This window comes from Coenobita brevimanus, chromosome 18 (genome assembly GCF_032717465.1).
Source record: "Coenobita brevimanus isolate Jiangsu-jjx chromosome 18, ASM3271746v2, whole genome shotgun sequence".
Lineage (NCBI taxonomy): Eukaryota > Metazoa > Arthropoda > Malacostraca > Decapoda > Coenobitidae > Coenobita > Coenobita brevimanus.
The window spans coordinates 20770878-20787348 of record NC_136971.1 but is presented as its reverse complement, the minus strand read 5'-3'; the positions used below and the strand labels follow the sequence as shown (position 1 = coordinate 20787348).

General features: G+C 42.2%; 1 protein-coding gene across 1 annotated transcript in view; it reads right to left on the bottom strand.

Moving 5' to 3' along the window:
• LOC145391426 (uncharacterized) overlaps positions 1-16471 on the bottom strand; it is a 343680-nt gene that overhangs the window by 127809 nt on the left and 199400 nt on the right. The window contains exon 3 of the mRNA XM_080266038.1: positions 1781-1885. Coding sequence (XP_080122164.1) covers positions 1781-1885 — 105 coding nt within the window. The remainder of the gene's footprint in view (positions 1-1780; positions 1886-16471) is intronic.

Genomic DNA, 16471 nt, shown 5'->3' with positions numbered 1-16471 from the left:
GCCTCTGGACACCGTCGACAAGCTTAAACGGAATCTCGACGTTATTATAAAGAGTGGCCCGACAGCTACGACTTCTGACATCCTCAGCAACGCCCGGTGATTCTAATCCCTTCGTTGGAGAAAGTCCTATAACGGATAATTTGACTGAGTCACAGGTCCATCGACCTTGGCTTTAGATTTTCTTCTTATTACAGATAATGCATAGGCTGCTTGCCGAGCCGAGTTTCTGGAGAAGAGGACCTGGCGTCAAGTGACTAAAGGAAAATGGACGTTATACAGCTCAAAATCAAATACAGTCCTTTCTTACTCTGCACTCTGGCTGTTGATGGCGATCGATTTCATGTATTTATACCCAAGTGGTTGACAAATCGTTTGACCCAGGCTTACCTCAAAGTTATTACCAACAGCCCTGATTTAAGCCAACGTACCATGGATCAAAAACTCAACGTTACAAGTCCTGGAATAGCCTCACCTGATCCACTACCATCCATCGACGGTCAGCACCACCTCAGTACACAACGCCCTAAACCCTCCTCACCTCGCCACCTGGGCTTAGGCTCACGTCCTGTGCTGAATATCATCCAGTAACTCACCATAACGCTGTCCACGGCGGCAGTATACGATAAATCTCCAGAGCACTAAAACACCCTCACACCCACCTCCACCTGACAAGCATCACCGAGTAATGCTTTACTTAAGTTCACCCTCCCTGTGGGCGGGTGCGCTTGAGTAGTATGTACAACGAGGGGATGAGCACGCCTCGTCTCGAAAGAAGGGTTGGTCGGACCATCGTTTTATATACTACATAAGTCGAAACTTAGAAACCTACTCCTGTTACGGCAAAAGGTAACCGCTTGAATGAGGTGACGTGTTTTACTGGGTTATTCTAGCTACCTCCAGATGACTTTACTTATCTTAGGGATTTTTTTTTTTTTTGAGAGAAGGGATTAGAGAAAGCTACATCAAATCCCTCTAGTTCTAAGAGTCTCTCTTAATGTAAATAAATAATCCGGATGCACTGTACCAAGAATAAAATTTAAATACGTCACTGGATTCTTATCGACTTATGCAGAGGCAAATCTTAAACCCTTGAATCCAATGATGTACTTTTAAATTTGATTTCTTTCTATCATGATATGATTTTAATAAGTTCAAAAGTGACTTTGCCAACTGACGAGGTGAGACAAAACCTTAAATAACTATTTCATTACTAGAGTTCCTTCCTTAACTGAATAAACAAGTCTGAAGGTAGCAAGAACAAACTGTAAGAATACATTCTCAGACTGAAGTTCTTGGGTGAATTTTGTCATCGCTATAGTAGGAGGTTAGTCTATGGTACATAAAGAAAGCAATGGAAGCAAATACCAATCTTACACAAGACCTACTGACATATTATAAAAACATTCCCACTAATGCTCTCACTCCATTTCTGAATGAGACAGCCCTATTATGTATTCATTCTGGACTGTTCGTACTAGTGCCCAAATGGCGACATGTAAAGGTGTATTATACGTAGAAGGACAGCTGGGTTTCATGCAACGTATTTACAAGTAGAATATGGTTTTGTTATATGTTTTTATACTCTTTTTTACGATGAAAAAAATTACATAAATTCAGCCTATGCAAGCTCTTTGTTTCCCGTACACCGATATGACAGTTTCCCACAACTCAGTAAGATTTCTTAAAAAAAAAAAAAAAAAAAATCTGAACCCTTGTTTGACAGATAGCTTGGCCAGAGTCGGATATGTAAAAACAGCATGATGGTAAACAGAGTACTCACATGTACTGAACCCTCTTGCCAACAGCGACTCGTCCAGTGTAGGTCTCTGTCCCGTTGGCCACCTTGCAAGACACCATCTTGCTCACCGTGTACGGGCAGAAGTTCCTGTGGGATAAAAGCATAAGATCATTCACTCTTCACGCTGTAACCCTCGGGCTGCGAATTACATACTTTGCATTATATTTCGGCTGACGCCAAATAATTTTATAGTGCTCGCGAAATAGGTAGGCCACTAAAAATGTTCAAAATTTTTCGGATAACGATTTTGCCAAGAAAAGATTTTGTATATTATTGCCGCATACGGTGGATGATGTTTTTCAGAATTCTGAATTCACCGAAGACAAAGAGTTAGCATATATCTTCCATCCCCATCTCCTGTGCTAAACTGCAGCAAGGGCTTAACACTAGAATATGGTGCTAGTCACGAAGAAATGCAATGGAATAGATGTAAAGTAGTGGGATTTTTTTATATTGCCAAAGAACCACGAAATATAAACTGGAAAAGAAGTATCCACCAATTAAGGTAAACGATTTAAAATGGGCATAATAAAAACGGTACATTCCAGTTCCATAATTAACCTCCTTGAAGTGTACGTTACCAGTGATTGTCCCACGATGGCATTACATGATCGATAAACTTCCAGGACCTCCTTAGATGACTGGGTTTTCACTCCAACTAAGGAACTCTAACCAGTCGACCAACAGGTGCCTTATAAATTATATCTGTGACCGTGAGACTCAACAAAATCAACTCTTCCGTGATACAGATCTATTTAGATTTTGCATTGTCTGGAAACCATTTACTGCCATGTACTACGCTGGGTGATTAACATAATGTAATCAGTTAGTAGGCTGGTTGTCTGCTGGGTAGTGTGCTCCAACCTTTGAAGTCCGATTGTCTGTTTTTCATAATCATCATCCTCATCATCATTATCATCATCATCATCATCATCATCATCATCATTATAATAATAATAATAATAATAATAATAATAATAATAATAATAATTATTATTATTATTGTCGTTGATGCTGCTGTTGTTGATGTTACTATTATTATCGCCAGATAGCATTAACCAGCTTATAAGAGTTTTTTGAAGTGGAATGATTGGATTATGGCTTAAATAACTTCTTCACTAACAGGTATTGATTCTAATTTTAATGTAATCTGGTAGTGGAATGATAAAGATGAAAAATACGTTATCGTAATTAGGAGTTTAGTCTTTACTTCCGAAAGCTGACTGAGGTTTATTACCCAAATAATACCACTCAGGCACAAGCGACTGGCCATTCTCACTTTCAGTGTCAGGACTAAGAAGCTTGGCCTGATAGCCCTTACCCTCCTGATGGAGCGAAAAAGAACTGCAGGAAAATCGAAGACTGATTTAGCATTATCGTTCTTCCCTACTTCATATCGTATTCCAAACTCTTCATATTACCTCTTAAAATGTTTTCTTCTTCTTCCTTCTCGTATTACTGGTACAACTACTGTATCGCAATTTTGAAGAACCTTTGTACTTTCATCTAAGATTAGCATTTTTCTCCATTTCGTATTATAATGTATTCGTGTTACCGTTTTTATTTTTATCTTCTTTCTCCTGTTACCTATATTATGTATCTCTTTCAGTCCGTATGAGGTCGACTGCATGGAGCATGAGCGTCAGCCAGAATTAACCATTTTCTCTGCCGATCAGTTATGAATCAGGATGTGAGACGGTGCATCTACTGTGGATGTCGTACGCTAGTGTTGCATTGGTTATGTTTATCTTGTCAGAATCAGTATAACTCAGCGGCATCAACAGACAGGGTGTATTCAATAAGCTAGAATAAAAAAAGTATATATTATAGGCAACAACTTTAATGTCCTCCACGAGTTTTGAATCCACACTCAGGACGCAAGAAGGTCAGGAGACAATACGCTACCAGCAAACCACTGTGGCCCTTATGAGTAAAGCTGCGTGCTATGTATGCTCAACCACACGCCACACTTATAATGCACACTCAACGAGACTAAGAAACACTTAACTTCTATTTTTTTTTTACTATATCTACTTGTACAAAGGATACCTCGTTGCGGCGTTAGGTCTTATCAGTTCCTCAGTAACACTGTTTGCACCGTTTAACACAGCGATTATCCGTTTACCATTAACAATAAACAACTCAGCCCATCAACTCGCGTTACTATATCGGCACGAGAGCCGATATTGTGCTTAATGCGACGTGTGTGTGTGTGTGTGTGTGTGTGTGTGTGTGTGAGAGAGAGAGAGAGAGAGAGAGAGAGAGAGAGAGAGAGAGATGAAAGCCTACATCCGATTTTAACCAACTTTGATAGATGTGTTGAGGGTCCGCCAGTGGTTGACCTAATTGTATTGAGAACAGTAAGAAAACGGTCAAAACCACCTTACAAAGTCAGCTTAAAGTTTTTATCCGATTTAGACCAAACTTTGTGGAAGAGTTTAGAGTAAGGAATGAATAAAGGACTTAACTTTTGAAAACAGTCAATTAAATGTCAGGATCATAGGAAAAAGGTGGGTCATATATTGTCACATGGCAGGATCAACTTCAACAGTTTCGATCTGATTTAGGTGAAGCTTTGTTGGAGGGTTTTGTGTAACGCAGGGATAAAGGGATTCGATTTTGAGGGCAACTGGCGAAGGTCAAGGTCACAGTGCAAATGTACAATTTTCAGCCCTTAGATTAACTGGTGGGTGCGCAGGTATTGCACTTTTTGAGTCATCCTTCTTGTTCTCAGTTTGTCCTTTTTCGTAATTTATTTAAAAAAGAACACATTATTGTCTCTCTAGTATTTGGCTATCAGTACTGAGGCGTGCACGTTATTGCAGCGTCAGTGTGACCTGCAACAACATAAATCTTAAAAACCAGCAGTACTGCAGCATGAACATAGCCTAAGTGAAGAATACATCATCTCAAAGCAATTTTGACTTTTAAACAGGATCCATGTATGGAGGGTGCGACGACAAGGAACAAAAAAAAAAAAAAAAAAAAAAAGGAGAGGAATAAGGAATAACTGGATAAAGAGAAGAATGAGAAGAGAGAACTAGGCTTATACAGTATAGTGGGTGGTGGTGTATAGGGGGAGGCGGTGGCTCAATCGGTAGAGAGGTAGCCTGTAGTCCTAACGGACCCAGGTTCGAATCCCGGCTGGGGCAGGGAACAGTTTAAGGATTTGAATTTCATTCAATCAGGCTTTACTGATCTACCAGAAGACCCGCCGACATGTCGTAAAAATACCCCCGCTAATACCAATACACACCAGTCCTGTATGAGACAGCCCTAGCATGTATTCAATATGGACGGTGGGTGCTAGCGCCGAAGTGGTGACATGTAGAGGTGTATGGTATGTAGGAGGACTACTGAGCCTTGATAGCAGGCTGTAAGCCTATGCCCAGAGTCAGACACATAAAAAAAAAAAAAACAATAACTCCCCCAAAACATCGGATTAAAAGTTAAGCTAAGCAGTTACTCAAGCGGGGGATTGTGGGCCACGACAACGGATATGCTCTAACATCCAGGGGGCGTGTCAACCCATGAATGTGCGAGTTAGTAAACACCAGCCAAGAACTGGCTCTAAGACAAACAGCCATACGATTTGAAGATCTCGGGACAATAGCAGGACCAGTGAGGAGGACCACGCCCTCGAAGGCACAGAATCAAGGGCCTGGGCACGGAGAGAGGACCTCAAGAACAGTCGAGAATGGGCAGTCAATGAGGAAGTGCTATAGGACGACGACCGAGACAACTACAGAACGAGTGAGGTGACTCTGCAGCGAGACGGACAGGACGAACGACGAGGAAGGGCACCTCCCAGTGAGAGAAGTAAGCTAACCAGGTAGGACAACTACGCTACACCCTGTAATATACTCTGTCTGTCTTCTGGTTATTATCGCAGAAACAAGTGGAGGCGAAAAGGATGACTCTGAAAGTCCAGGTTCAGTAGGGCAGGTTAAATCAACAGAAGGGTAGAAGGGAGGGACACCCCACTCGGTTGGGGCCGGGGGGAACACAAAGTACGTTTCGCCTACTCCCCCCAAAACTAGAGAGTACACCGGGTTGAAAGATACGTCAGGAGTTCGTTGTGCAAAGAGAGAAGCTGCGGCATGGAAGACGGCCAGGGTAGAGCGAACCCCACGGAAAGTGCCTGTGAAATGCTGTATGAAGTGTTTTCAGGCACGTATATTAACGCACGAGCGAAGAGAGGAGCGCAAGCAGGTGGCTGGCGATTGCTTCAAGCCCGCTGTGACGTAACAGAGGCATGACACCGAAATAGCTTTCTCCTAGCTCTTAGATGGAGCAAAGGCCATGAAAGAGCTGTGTTTCTGAGATGGGTTTGGGTTACTCCAGAAATATCGATCTTCCATGATGCCTTGATATCGTCCTTCAGGGTGTTGTGATGCGTGTCAGATCTGGATGCTGTTAATCCCTTCACTCCAACCACGTATTTTGCATATTATCTTTGATACCTCCGTACAATATTCTTTAACTTAAGAGAAGATTTTTGAACTGGAGGGGTTAGATATAGTCTTGATTAACCCTTTCACTACAAGTGGTCTCCCTGAAGCTAAATATTCGTATGAAAGTCCCAAAAATAGAATTAAAAGAACTCCATCGTGCTGAAGGGGTTAACAGTACTGATGCTATCAGAATGAAGTTTTGTGTCCTACTAGTCATTCTTCATTATCGTTAATGTATGTCATAATGTCACAGTATGACAGGTACATCTGACAGATTTACTCAGTCCATTAGAGGAGTAAGCCAATCATCATCTCAGAGCTTAAGTTACAGTCTTATTCTCCTTCGTATTCCTACTACTCAGTACTTCCTTCAATAGTTTCAGCGGTTTTCGGTATGCAGGTAAACGGCAATCATTGAAAAGAAGCATTACAACCTTGCGTCGGTTAGGAAACAAGTCTTACAATTAAGGAGAGACGAGTTGATAACACTTTCTTATTTTTGCGTAAAGCATGATTTACATGTGTCTGTTTCTTTTCTTAGTGCGATGCTTTATTATTACAAACAGTACCAGTCATCATCATCATCATCATCATCATCATCATCATCGATCCAGAGCCGACCTAACTTAATGAGTGTGAATGAACATATACGAGCCTGAATTACCTAAGTGGACTTGATGTGGTTAGATCCGAGGCGGCATGAATGTGTCTGATCCTCACTGACCCAAACTGGGCCTGTTAGGATTGAAATAACCCAGTTGTTCCTTATTGGATGCAACTGGCCTTGAAGTTGTTTTGAAAGGACCTAACTGGCCTGATAATTAGACAATACACGGCTTCTTTCCCAGACAACTGATAATTTGATTTGCATTTACACAGAATTTACCGAACTTCTACAAGACCCTCAGACATGTTATAAAGCACCCTCGATAATACAGTTACACCTCTGCTGAATGGTACAGTTCTAGCTTGTACTTAAGGCAGAGGGTGGGAGTTAGCCCCGTGGTGGTGATTTGTGAAGGTGTTAGGCAAGAAGGATGACTGCTAGGCCCAGAGTCGGACACATAAAAATGGATGTAAATGTACCTGGAGTGATCTGAGTGAGCATAAGAAACCTTGAAGGGGCGTGGATAGGCATGAAGGAGCGTGGGAAGAAATGAAAGTGAGTGAATAAACAGTAAGGGGCGTGGACAGACACGAAGGAGCCTAGACAGACATAGGGGGACGCGGACAGAGCTGAGCAGTGGTACATAATTTATTCATATTTGATTACCTGGAGAAGAATGGACCTAAGCTGACCTAAGCGTATGTAAATAGAAATGAAATGATCTAAATGGATCTGACTTCTGATGAGTAGTTGTTAATTGCCTGAATGTGCCTGAAATAACCTGAACCAATCATAAATTATTTGGCTTAAACTACTGAGATGTTACTTGGCTTGACTGGGCGTGTATTAATATGGCAGACCCTAAGGCGGCCAGACTAAACCTTCACTGATCTAAATGAACATGTGTTGCCACGACTGGCTCTGAACTGATCTAAGTAAATGTTATTACAGCCGCCCTCGCTATAGCCAGGTGGCTGTTAGGTTTGCTTCATATGCCTGTCTATCTGAGTGTAAACAAAATATCTCAAACAGCTGTGACCCGATTTTAACCAACTTAGTGGTAGGGTTGAAGGTCAACAGGGTCAACTTAGTAAATTCGAAAACAATAGACCAGAGGTCAAGATCACATGGTTAGGTCAACTCAAACAGCGCTGATTAGATTTACATCAAATCTGGTGAAACGGTTGAGGGTAAAGCAAGAACGAAAGGATCCGATATTATGAATGTTCAGTCGTCACTCGCGAGGTCACAAGTCAAGGTCCAAGATCGACCCATGTGTGTCTGTGTGCAAGTAAAACTACGAATAAAACAGCTTTGGTCAAGCTTGGTGGAAAGGCTGAGAGCAGTCTAGGGGTTGACCTATTGCTCTTGAGACCGAATAGGTCAAAGATCCAGATCACACGACAAATTCAGCATAAACAGCTTTTTCCTCTCACTTAAACCACATTATGCGAGTGTGTTCTGAGTAAAGCATGAACGAAGGATGTCGATTCTGAGAACAGTCCGTCAAAGATGAAGATCACAGGGTACGGTCAATGTTCGGTTTCATGCCATGACTAGTCTTGATTCGATCTGGACCAAACTTGGTAGGAATGGCTAAAGAAATTCGATTTTGAGCAAAAGGTTCAGGTCACAGGGCAAGGAATCATTTTGATCTGATTTGAACTAGACTTGGTGGAATAGTAGAGCATCAGGCAAAAGTGAAGTAATTAGATTTTGAGCATTCGGTCGAGGGCTAAAATCACATTGTAAAGTCAAAAGATCTACTCTTGGGCCAATCATAGGGCGCAGATGTTGCAATCTGAGGGTTTATTCTTGTATAAAGTATATCTTGGTGGACTGGAATTGTCCTCACCGGACTGGAATGGGTAGGAAGGGTTGAATGAACCTGAAGTGGCCTGCAATGTTCACTGGATTAAATCTGTTTCTCATTAAGTATCGTAGAAAAATTATGGTCCACTTTGACTTTTGTTTTTCTGGCGTTCTTGCATACGTGATGCAGGTACTGGGTTAACGAACGTGTTTGTTCAAAACTTTGTTTTCTTCTTCAAAGTTTAGGTAATTTCTCAACAAAATATTTTGAAATGATACAGTGAAACTGCATGCGCTGTACCATTTGCTTTATTTATAAAACAAATATAGATATTACCTGGCACAGAGCATTTAATGTATAACCATTGATGCAAAGTTATGTCCAGCGAAGTGGCAGCAGAGAGCCCTTGGACAGGCAGTGCCTGGGCACGTGCTTTCCGTGGGTTTGATTTCATATCTTCCTTACCTATTTTCTTTGCATATTGCCTGTGTCGCAAGAGGTTGAGGATATGAAAGCGACGTGAGCTTTTCATATTCTTGTTATTTTAAAATCAACTCTTATTGTGTTCAAACTACTTTTTTTTATGCAAGGAAGGACGAACCAAAGGCCAGGGACCTGGGAATTGCTCCCACCAAGAAAAAACAAAAAACAAGATAACAGAGAGCCAAATTCAAGATCTAATCCTTTCGAAATGCCTACAATAGCCCTTTTCACAAGGCTTAATTTCCTGTCCCCGGCCCATTGCCCACAAATATGTATTCCATTCCATCAATTCCCTTGTCCCTCGCACTCGTCTCTTGCTCTCTCTCTTTGATGGCCGCAAGGCGTGACACATGTCATGCAGTCGATCAATGCTTTTGTTTCAAACTGATGTTTGCTAGTGGAAGAGTTTTACTCATATTACTTTGGAAAAGATATTGTCCGGGGGGATAAAGCTTTTCCTGATGTTGGTATAATTCTTCCATCTGGACAGTTACGGCACTTTGATATTAAGATATTGATTGCTAGTTATGCCTCTCCAGTATCAACATAGTTTGCATAACTAAGAGGGTCAAATGGTGAACGATAGTGAACAGACGGCCAAGGTAGAAGTGCTATAAAGTCTACTAGGCCAACAAGAACACAGACCTTACCTCAGACACCACCACCGCCAAGAGCCTGATAGGAACACACACACACACACACACACACACACACACACACACACACACACACACACACACACACACACACACACAATAGATTCCCGGCAATATATTTTGGCTAGCCGTCTATGTGGTCAACTGGAGGGGTTCATGCCGGAGATTACAATGCCACCCCACACTCAGTCCACCTGCAAAATAGCCCAGGGGCTGTATTTCTAATCCTTGCCAGTTTTCGGGGACAAACAAATGTCCATAACAGGTGACGATTATTACAGCTCGTTTTGTTTTGAAAATTTTGTGACTTTCTTACCCTATCTTTCTTTTGAAGTGTTTGGTAAGGCAAACTTTTTTTTTTTTTTTAATGCGAGGAAGAAGGAACCAAAGGCCATGAGCCCGCAGTAACAGTTCCCTCCAAGAGAAAAACAAAATACAATAGAGAGCCAAATTCAAGATCCGATCATTTTGAGATGCCTGGACACACTACGTTTGAAAGACTGGAGATCATAGGCAGCAGGAAATACAGACAGAGGGAGACAGTTCCAGAGCTGACCTGTTGCATAAATGAAAGACTGGGAGTAACGGTTAACTCTTGCATTAGAGAGCTGGACAGAAAAGGGATGAGAGTTTGCTGCCAGACGGGTGCTACGCGCCCGTCGTAGAGGTGGAGGAATGCAAGCAGACAGTTCAGAGGAGCAGTGACCATTAAAGTAGCGATAGAAAAGAGATAAAGATGCAACAGTACGGCGAAGAGACAGAGGTTGAAGGGAGTCAGTAAGAGGAGGAGAGTTAATGAGACGAAAAGCCTTTGACTCCATCCTATTGAGAAGAGCTGTATGTGGGGAGCCTCCCCACACATGAGAATTGTACTCCACACAGGGGCGGATAAAACCCCTGTATAGAGTCAACAATTGTGCAGGGGTAAAGAAAGAGCGGAGTCGGCGTAGCACACCCAATCTCTTGGAAGCAGATTTTACAAGAGATGTAATATGATCTTTCCAAGATAAGTCCCGAGTAAATGAAACCCCGAGCATGTTCAAGGATGATGCTGGATTAAGCTGAATAGTATTAAACATTAGTGGGTATACCTGTGGAAGATGCACAGCCTAAACATAGGAAGGTTTATGAATACGACTTCAGGTTCTACAGTTTGATCTGGGCTGGTTCTCTTATCTATATCAAGCTTGTATTTCATCTGAAATCTTCAAAGAACCTCAGCGTCGTATCTGACCTACACTCTCAGTAGGCATCACATATTTCTGGTCCGCGAGGTCCTGGGTAACATTACACTCAAGATTACACAACTACTCTCAGAATGTAGCCGTTACTGTATGCTTTGTTTCGATTCATAAGAGAATTTAGGCAACTAAGCCAAATGGGCAACAACCAATGTAACCAAGAACCACATGTGTTGTGCAGGTGCGTGTCCCCTTTACAGCTTTCTGAATTCTTTTCAGTTCAAGGACGTGCTTTACACTTATTTCTGACTGACGTGGGACGATTTTATTAGGCTCAGGAGACAGCTCGGGGGAAAAAGCTCTGCTGAAATATCGTTACGCTGAAATCGCCTTCAGTACAGTGACATCGATTTTATTACATCCACTTTCGCGAAGCGATAGCGGCTCTCATATTTTGATTGGCGCAAGAGAGAGAGAGAGAGAGAGAGAGAGAGTAACTCGAATAGTTTTATCTGATTTCAGTCAAATTTGGTGGAAGGGTTGAGGGTGAGCCAGTGGGATCACCTAATTCTGATCTGATCTGGCTTGAATAAAAGTTCGTGGATGGTTTGAGAATCACCGAAGGGGTTTAAATTTTTTTTTTTTTTTTTTTTTTTTTTTTTTTTTAAGAACGGATAGGTCGAGGGTCAAGATCATGTGGCAAAATCAACTTAAACAATTGTCATCAATATCACCCAATCTTTGTGGAAGTGTTCAGGTTAAGGCAAAGATAAAGAGGTTCACTTTCGAGAATAATCAGTCAAAAGCAAGGGCACAAAGAAACAAATGTTAATGCCACTGGTCAAAGTAAAATCAAACAGTTCTGATTATTTGAACCAAACTTAGTGGAAGGGTTCAAGGTTAGGTAAAATTGAAGTAATTAGATTTTGAAAGCAGTTAGTCGAAGGCCAATGTCACAGGCCCTAAGACCAGTTTATGGACGCGTATGTTACAACTCTCTGTTTTATTTTTGCTGTTTCAGGCTGATTTGGAGAATAGTAGTAAGAAGGCCCTTCCACACGATCAGTGGACACCAATGGTATTCGAGCTACACATCAGTTTCGAAACATGGCGACTAAACACGCTATAAACAGTAGAGCAAAAACAGGCATAGTGTTTCACTTCGTCACCTTACACGATCCTTTTCCAAGCACTTTCCATTATCATACTCCCTCACCACAGGTGCAACTAATCGTGTGGAAATGCCTATAGTGACGGAGTGATGGCACATGGCTCAGGTATCCATACACCCTTTGTGGATTGGCAAGTAAAATGGGTACCTGGGATAACACCTAGAGGAAACACAGTACCTGTAGTAACCTGGATGATACAGTGGCTTTGCATTGCAGGATAGCATCTGCCTCTTTATCCTTACCTTATATACAAATGATACTGTTCGGGCGGGTGAGTGAAGCAAATGAGCAAGAACACAATGCTCCATATAACTGGGTGGCTGGTGGTTAGTAGCCAATGAGAGGGTTTTCTGTACACTAGTATGTAGTGCACAGGACCAATAAAGGGTTCTCTCAGGAAATATTAAGGCTACCGGGGATCTGCACACATCGTTCAAACCTTATGAAAAAGTACTATGTATTTCTTAAGTGACATTTCTTAAAATTAGCAACCATATTGCTAGAAAGGCCAAAAATCACCATGCTAAGCACGAAAACTAGGTTTTCTCGGATATTTGTTAAACCAACATTATGCCTAAGCACACCGTTGGAAATCATTTGGAATAGTAAGAGGTGTTATTTAAGCGGCTTTTCTCAATTCACCACCATATTACCGAAAAATGCCAAACATAAAAAGTTACACTGATTAAAAAAACTGGGCTATCTCAGATTTTTATTAAAGCTACAGCGGACTTACGCACATCTCTAAAAAGCTAAAATAACATAAGTAAACATGTTCGCTCTAACGCGTTCCACAGTTTCTAGTGTGAACGCCTATAACTAAATTCCGCTATGGTAAGACATTCCGATTTAGAGGGGGTAGATACTACCTTTGTTCACCCCTTCAGCATCGGAAGGCTCTCCGAAACTGAATTTAACCGTCTGGCACCAGCCACGGAGAAATAAAAACAAGTCATTGTATTGACGGGAACATATAGCAGTGATACAGGTCATTTGTGGCCATGGTGTGCAAATAAGAGGGCGACTTTGTACTGGTTAGGGGATGAGGTATCCTAGGATCTCTTGAGTCTGAAGGAGTCATCGGCGCACGGCTTGGCGCATCAAGCTCGAAAATGGAAAAATCAGGTTCGATTCTCGGGCCTCTAAGCTTGTACAAAATTTATGAACACTAGCCCCAGTTCACGCAGCAGTACTATTGGGAACGTAGTTCCGGATTATCAGAATATCTCGTACCTGCGACATAGCTGGGGATTTCAGTGGACGTTACAAGGTAGGACAAAACAGATGCCTACCAGGTGAGTTTCGAAGTACAGACAGAACACCATGAGGAAGGTTGCAGTCACATCGTAACTGGTTTGATTACATCGTATCGTTCGGGTGCAACTATCTTTATAAAACTAGATAAGCCTCACACACCACATTCACTGGTTTTCTTCAGCCAATCATAGTTTCAGCCACACCGCTCTGGGAGACATGTAGCCATCCAAAAATTAATGAATATCATCTGGGTCACACTGACAGTAATATCTGTTGTTTATACATATGAGCATAAAACTGCACATTATACATGCTTAGTACACCCTGCAGACACGTTATACACACTGTAGCACCAATCGAGCAGGGCAGTACTCCCAAGATGGATGGAAAGCTGATGACAGGGAGAGCTGGAGCTCCCGTTTCATCAGCCCTCGGGACTAGTTCCTGACCATCCTCCTTTGTTGAACTTTTACAGTGTTTCAGTAACACAGAGAGTAGACCAGCATGCTCTCCAATACAAGTTCCTCTAACTTTCAACACCAAACTACATGCACAGTGCACACTACACTTCCTTTTCAAAAAAAAAAAAAAAAAAAAAAAGGAAAATGGAGCACCCTTATCATGCCTCGGAGTCTCCAGGGGGGAGGGGGACCATAAATGCCCCCACAATGCGCCCCTCTCCCGGTGACGACTCTTTGAGTAGCCTGGATCCACTGTCTGACTCACTTCTTCATTTCTGCAACATTCGCGACCTTTCCTCTAACTTTCTCTCTGTCGAACACCACCTCTCCTCATCTAAACTTCACCTTCTCTTCCTTACTGAGACTCAGCTGTCTGGGGCAACTGACAGCAAACCCTTTTCTGTATCCTCCTACTTTCTCTATACTCATTTCAAAGCCAAAAGTGGCTGTTGTATATTTGTATGCAACGACCTATATTGCTCTCGTGTTCCTGAGCTTGATTCTTCTTAATTCTCTGCTCTCTGGCTTCAGCTTTCCTGTCATTCTCTGACTAATATCTGTGCTGTTTACTAATCTCCTGATTCTACTGACTATCAAAAATTCTTCAACTATCTTACTTCTACGATGGAACACATTCTATCCCTTTCTCCTTTCTCTGAAATCTCCATTCTAGGAGATTTCAATGATCACCACCACCTTTGGCTCTCCTCTCCTTTCACTGATCCACCTGGTGAACAAGTTTACATCTTTTCAATCCTTAATGACCTAAAGCAGCTTGTACAGCAACCTACCCGTATCCCTGACTGCCTTGGAGAGAGCCCCAACATACTTGACCTCTTCCTTACAGCTAATTCTTCTGCTTACACTGTTATTTTTTCTCTCTGTTGGGCTCCTCCGATTATAACCTTGTTACCTTAACCTGTCTTATCGCTCCGGTATGGCCTGTGAACCCTCCAGGGAAACGTCGTCTGTGGCACATTGGAGCTGCAGACTGGGAGGCCCTCAGGCAGTTCTTCTTTGATTCTCTCTGGAATGATTGTTGCTTCCATGGCCAGGGGCCATCTGAGTGTGCCTTGTGCATTACGGAAGTTATTCTCTCGGGCATAGAAGCATACATTCCTTTCTCATATCCTTTGACTAATGCAAGAAAGCCTTGGTTTAATCACGCTTGTTCTAATGCTGTCCACAACAAGGAGAGAGCCTATAAAAGGTACCGGAGCCAACCCACCCCTGAATCACATTTTTTTATGTATCTGCCTGGAATCGTTCGAAGTCTGTTCTTCGCTCTGCTAAAAATAATTTCATCTGTACTAAATGCTCACAACTCTCCAATTCGAATTCTTCCCGCTCCTTCTGGCACCTTGCCAGAAATCTTTCTTACAACTTTACCTCATCATCCTTCTCTCCTCTTTTCTACTCTGATGGCTCTGTAGCTATTTCTTGTACTGATAAAGCAGATCTCTTTGCTGAGACTTTCTCCTCCAATTCCACCATAGACGTTTCCGGTGCTGTTCCTCCATCACTTCCCCCCTCTCACTTCCTCATGACTGACATTAAACTTTCTTCAGCTGATGTATTTTCTGCCATCACAGGCCTCAATACTAACAAGGCATATGGGCCTGATGGAGTCCTTCCTGTTTTCCTCAAGAACTGTGCTTCTGTGCTTACACACTGCCTAGGTAAACTCTTTCGCCTTTGTCTTCCAACTCGTACCTTTCCTTCTTGCTGGAAGTTTGCTCTCATTTAGCCAGTCTCAAGGAAGGTTGACCATGCCCAACCCTCTAACTATTTTCCAATTGCTTTAACATCCCGTGTCTCAAAAGTTTTCGAGTTTTTTCTAAACAAAATAATTTTAAAGCATCTTTCCTATCACAACCTTCTTTCTGATCATCAGCATGGGTTCCATCAGGGACTCTCCACTGGTGATCTTCTTACCTACCTTCCAGACTCCTGGTCATCCTCCTTTCGGGACTTTGGCGAAAGCTTTGCCATGGCAATTGACATCTCAAAGGCTTTCGTTCGCGTCTGGCATAAATCTTTCATTTCCAAACTGCCCTCTTACGGTTTCTATCCTTCCACATGTGCCTTCATCGCTAGCTTCCTTTCTGGTCGTTCTATAGCTGCTGTTGTAGATGGCCATCGTTCTTCTCCTAGATCTATCAACAGTGGTGTTCCTCAGGGCTCTGTCCTACCACCAACTCTCTTCCTTTTATTCATCAATGACCTTCTAAGCTGTACATCTAATCCTATCCACTCGTACGCTGATGATTCCACCCTTCACCTTTCCATTCGGTTTCCGCACCACCCATCTCAGCAATTACTTCAACAAACAAGGGATGAGGCTATGGCACACCTAATGTCTGTCTTGGCTCGTATCTCTGACTGGGGTAAAAATAATCTGGTTGTTTTTAATGCATCAAAGACTCAGTTTTTACACCTATCAACCCATCAAAATTTTCCACAGGAGTACCCACTAATGTTTAATAATATCCACCTCAATCCTGCATCATCCTTGAACATGCTTGGGGTTTCATTCACTCGGGACTTATCTTGGAAAGATCATATTGCATCTCTTGTAAAATCTGCTTC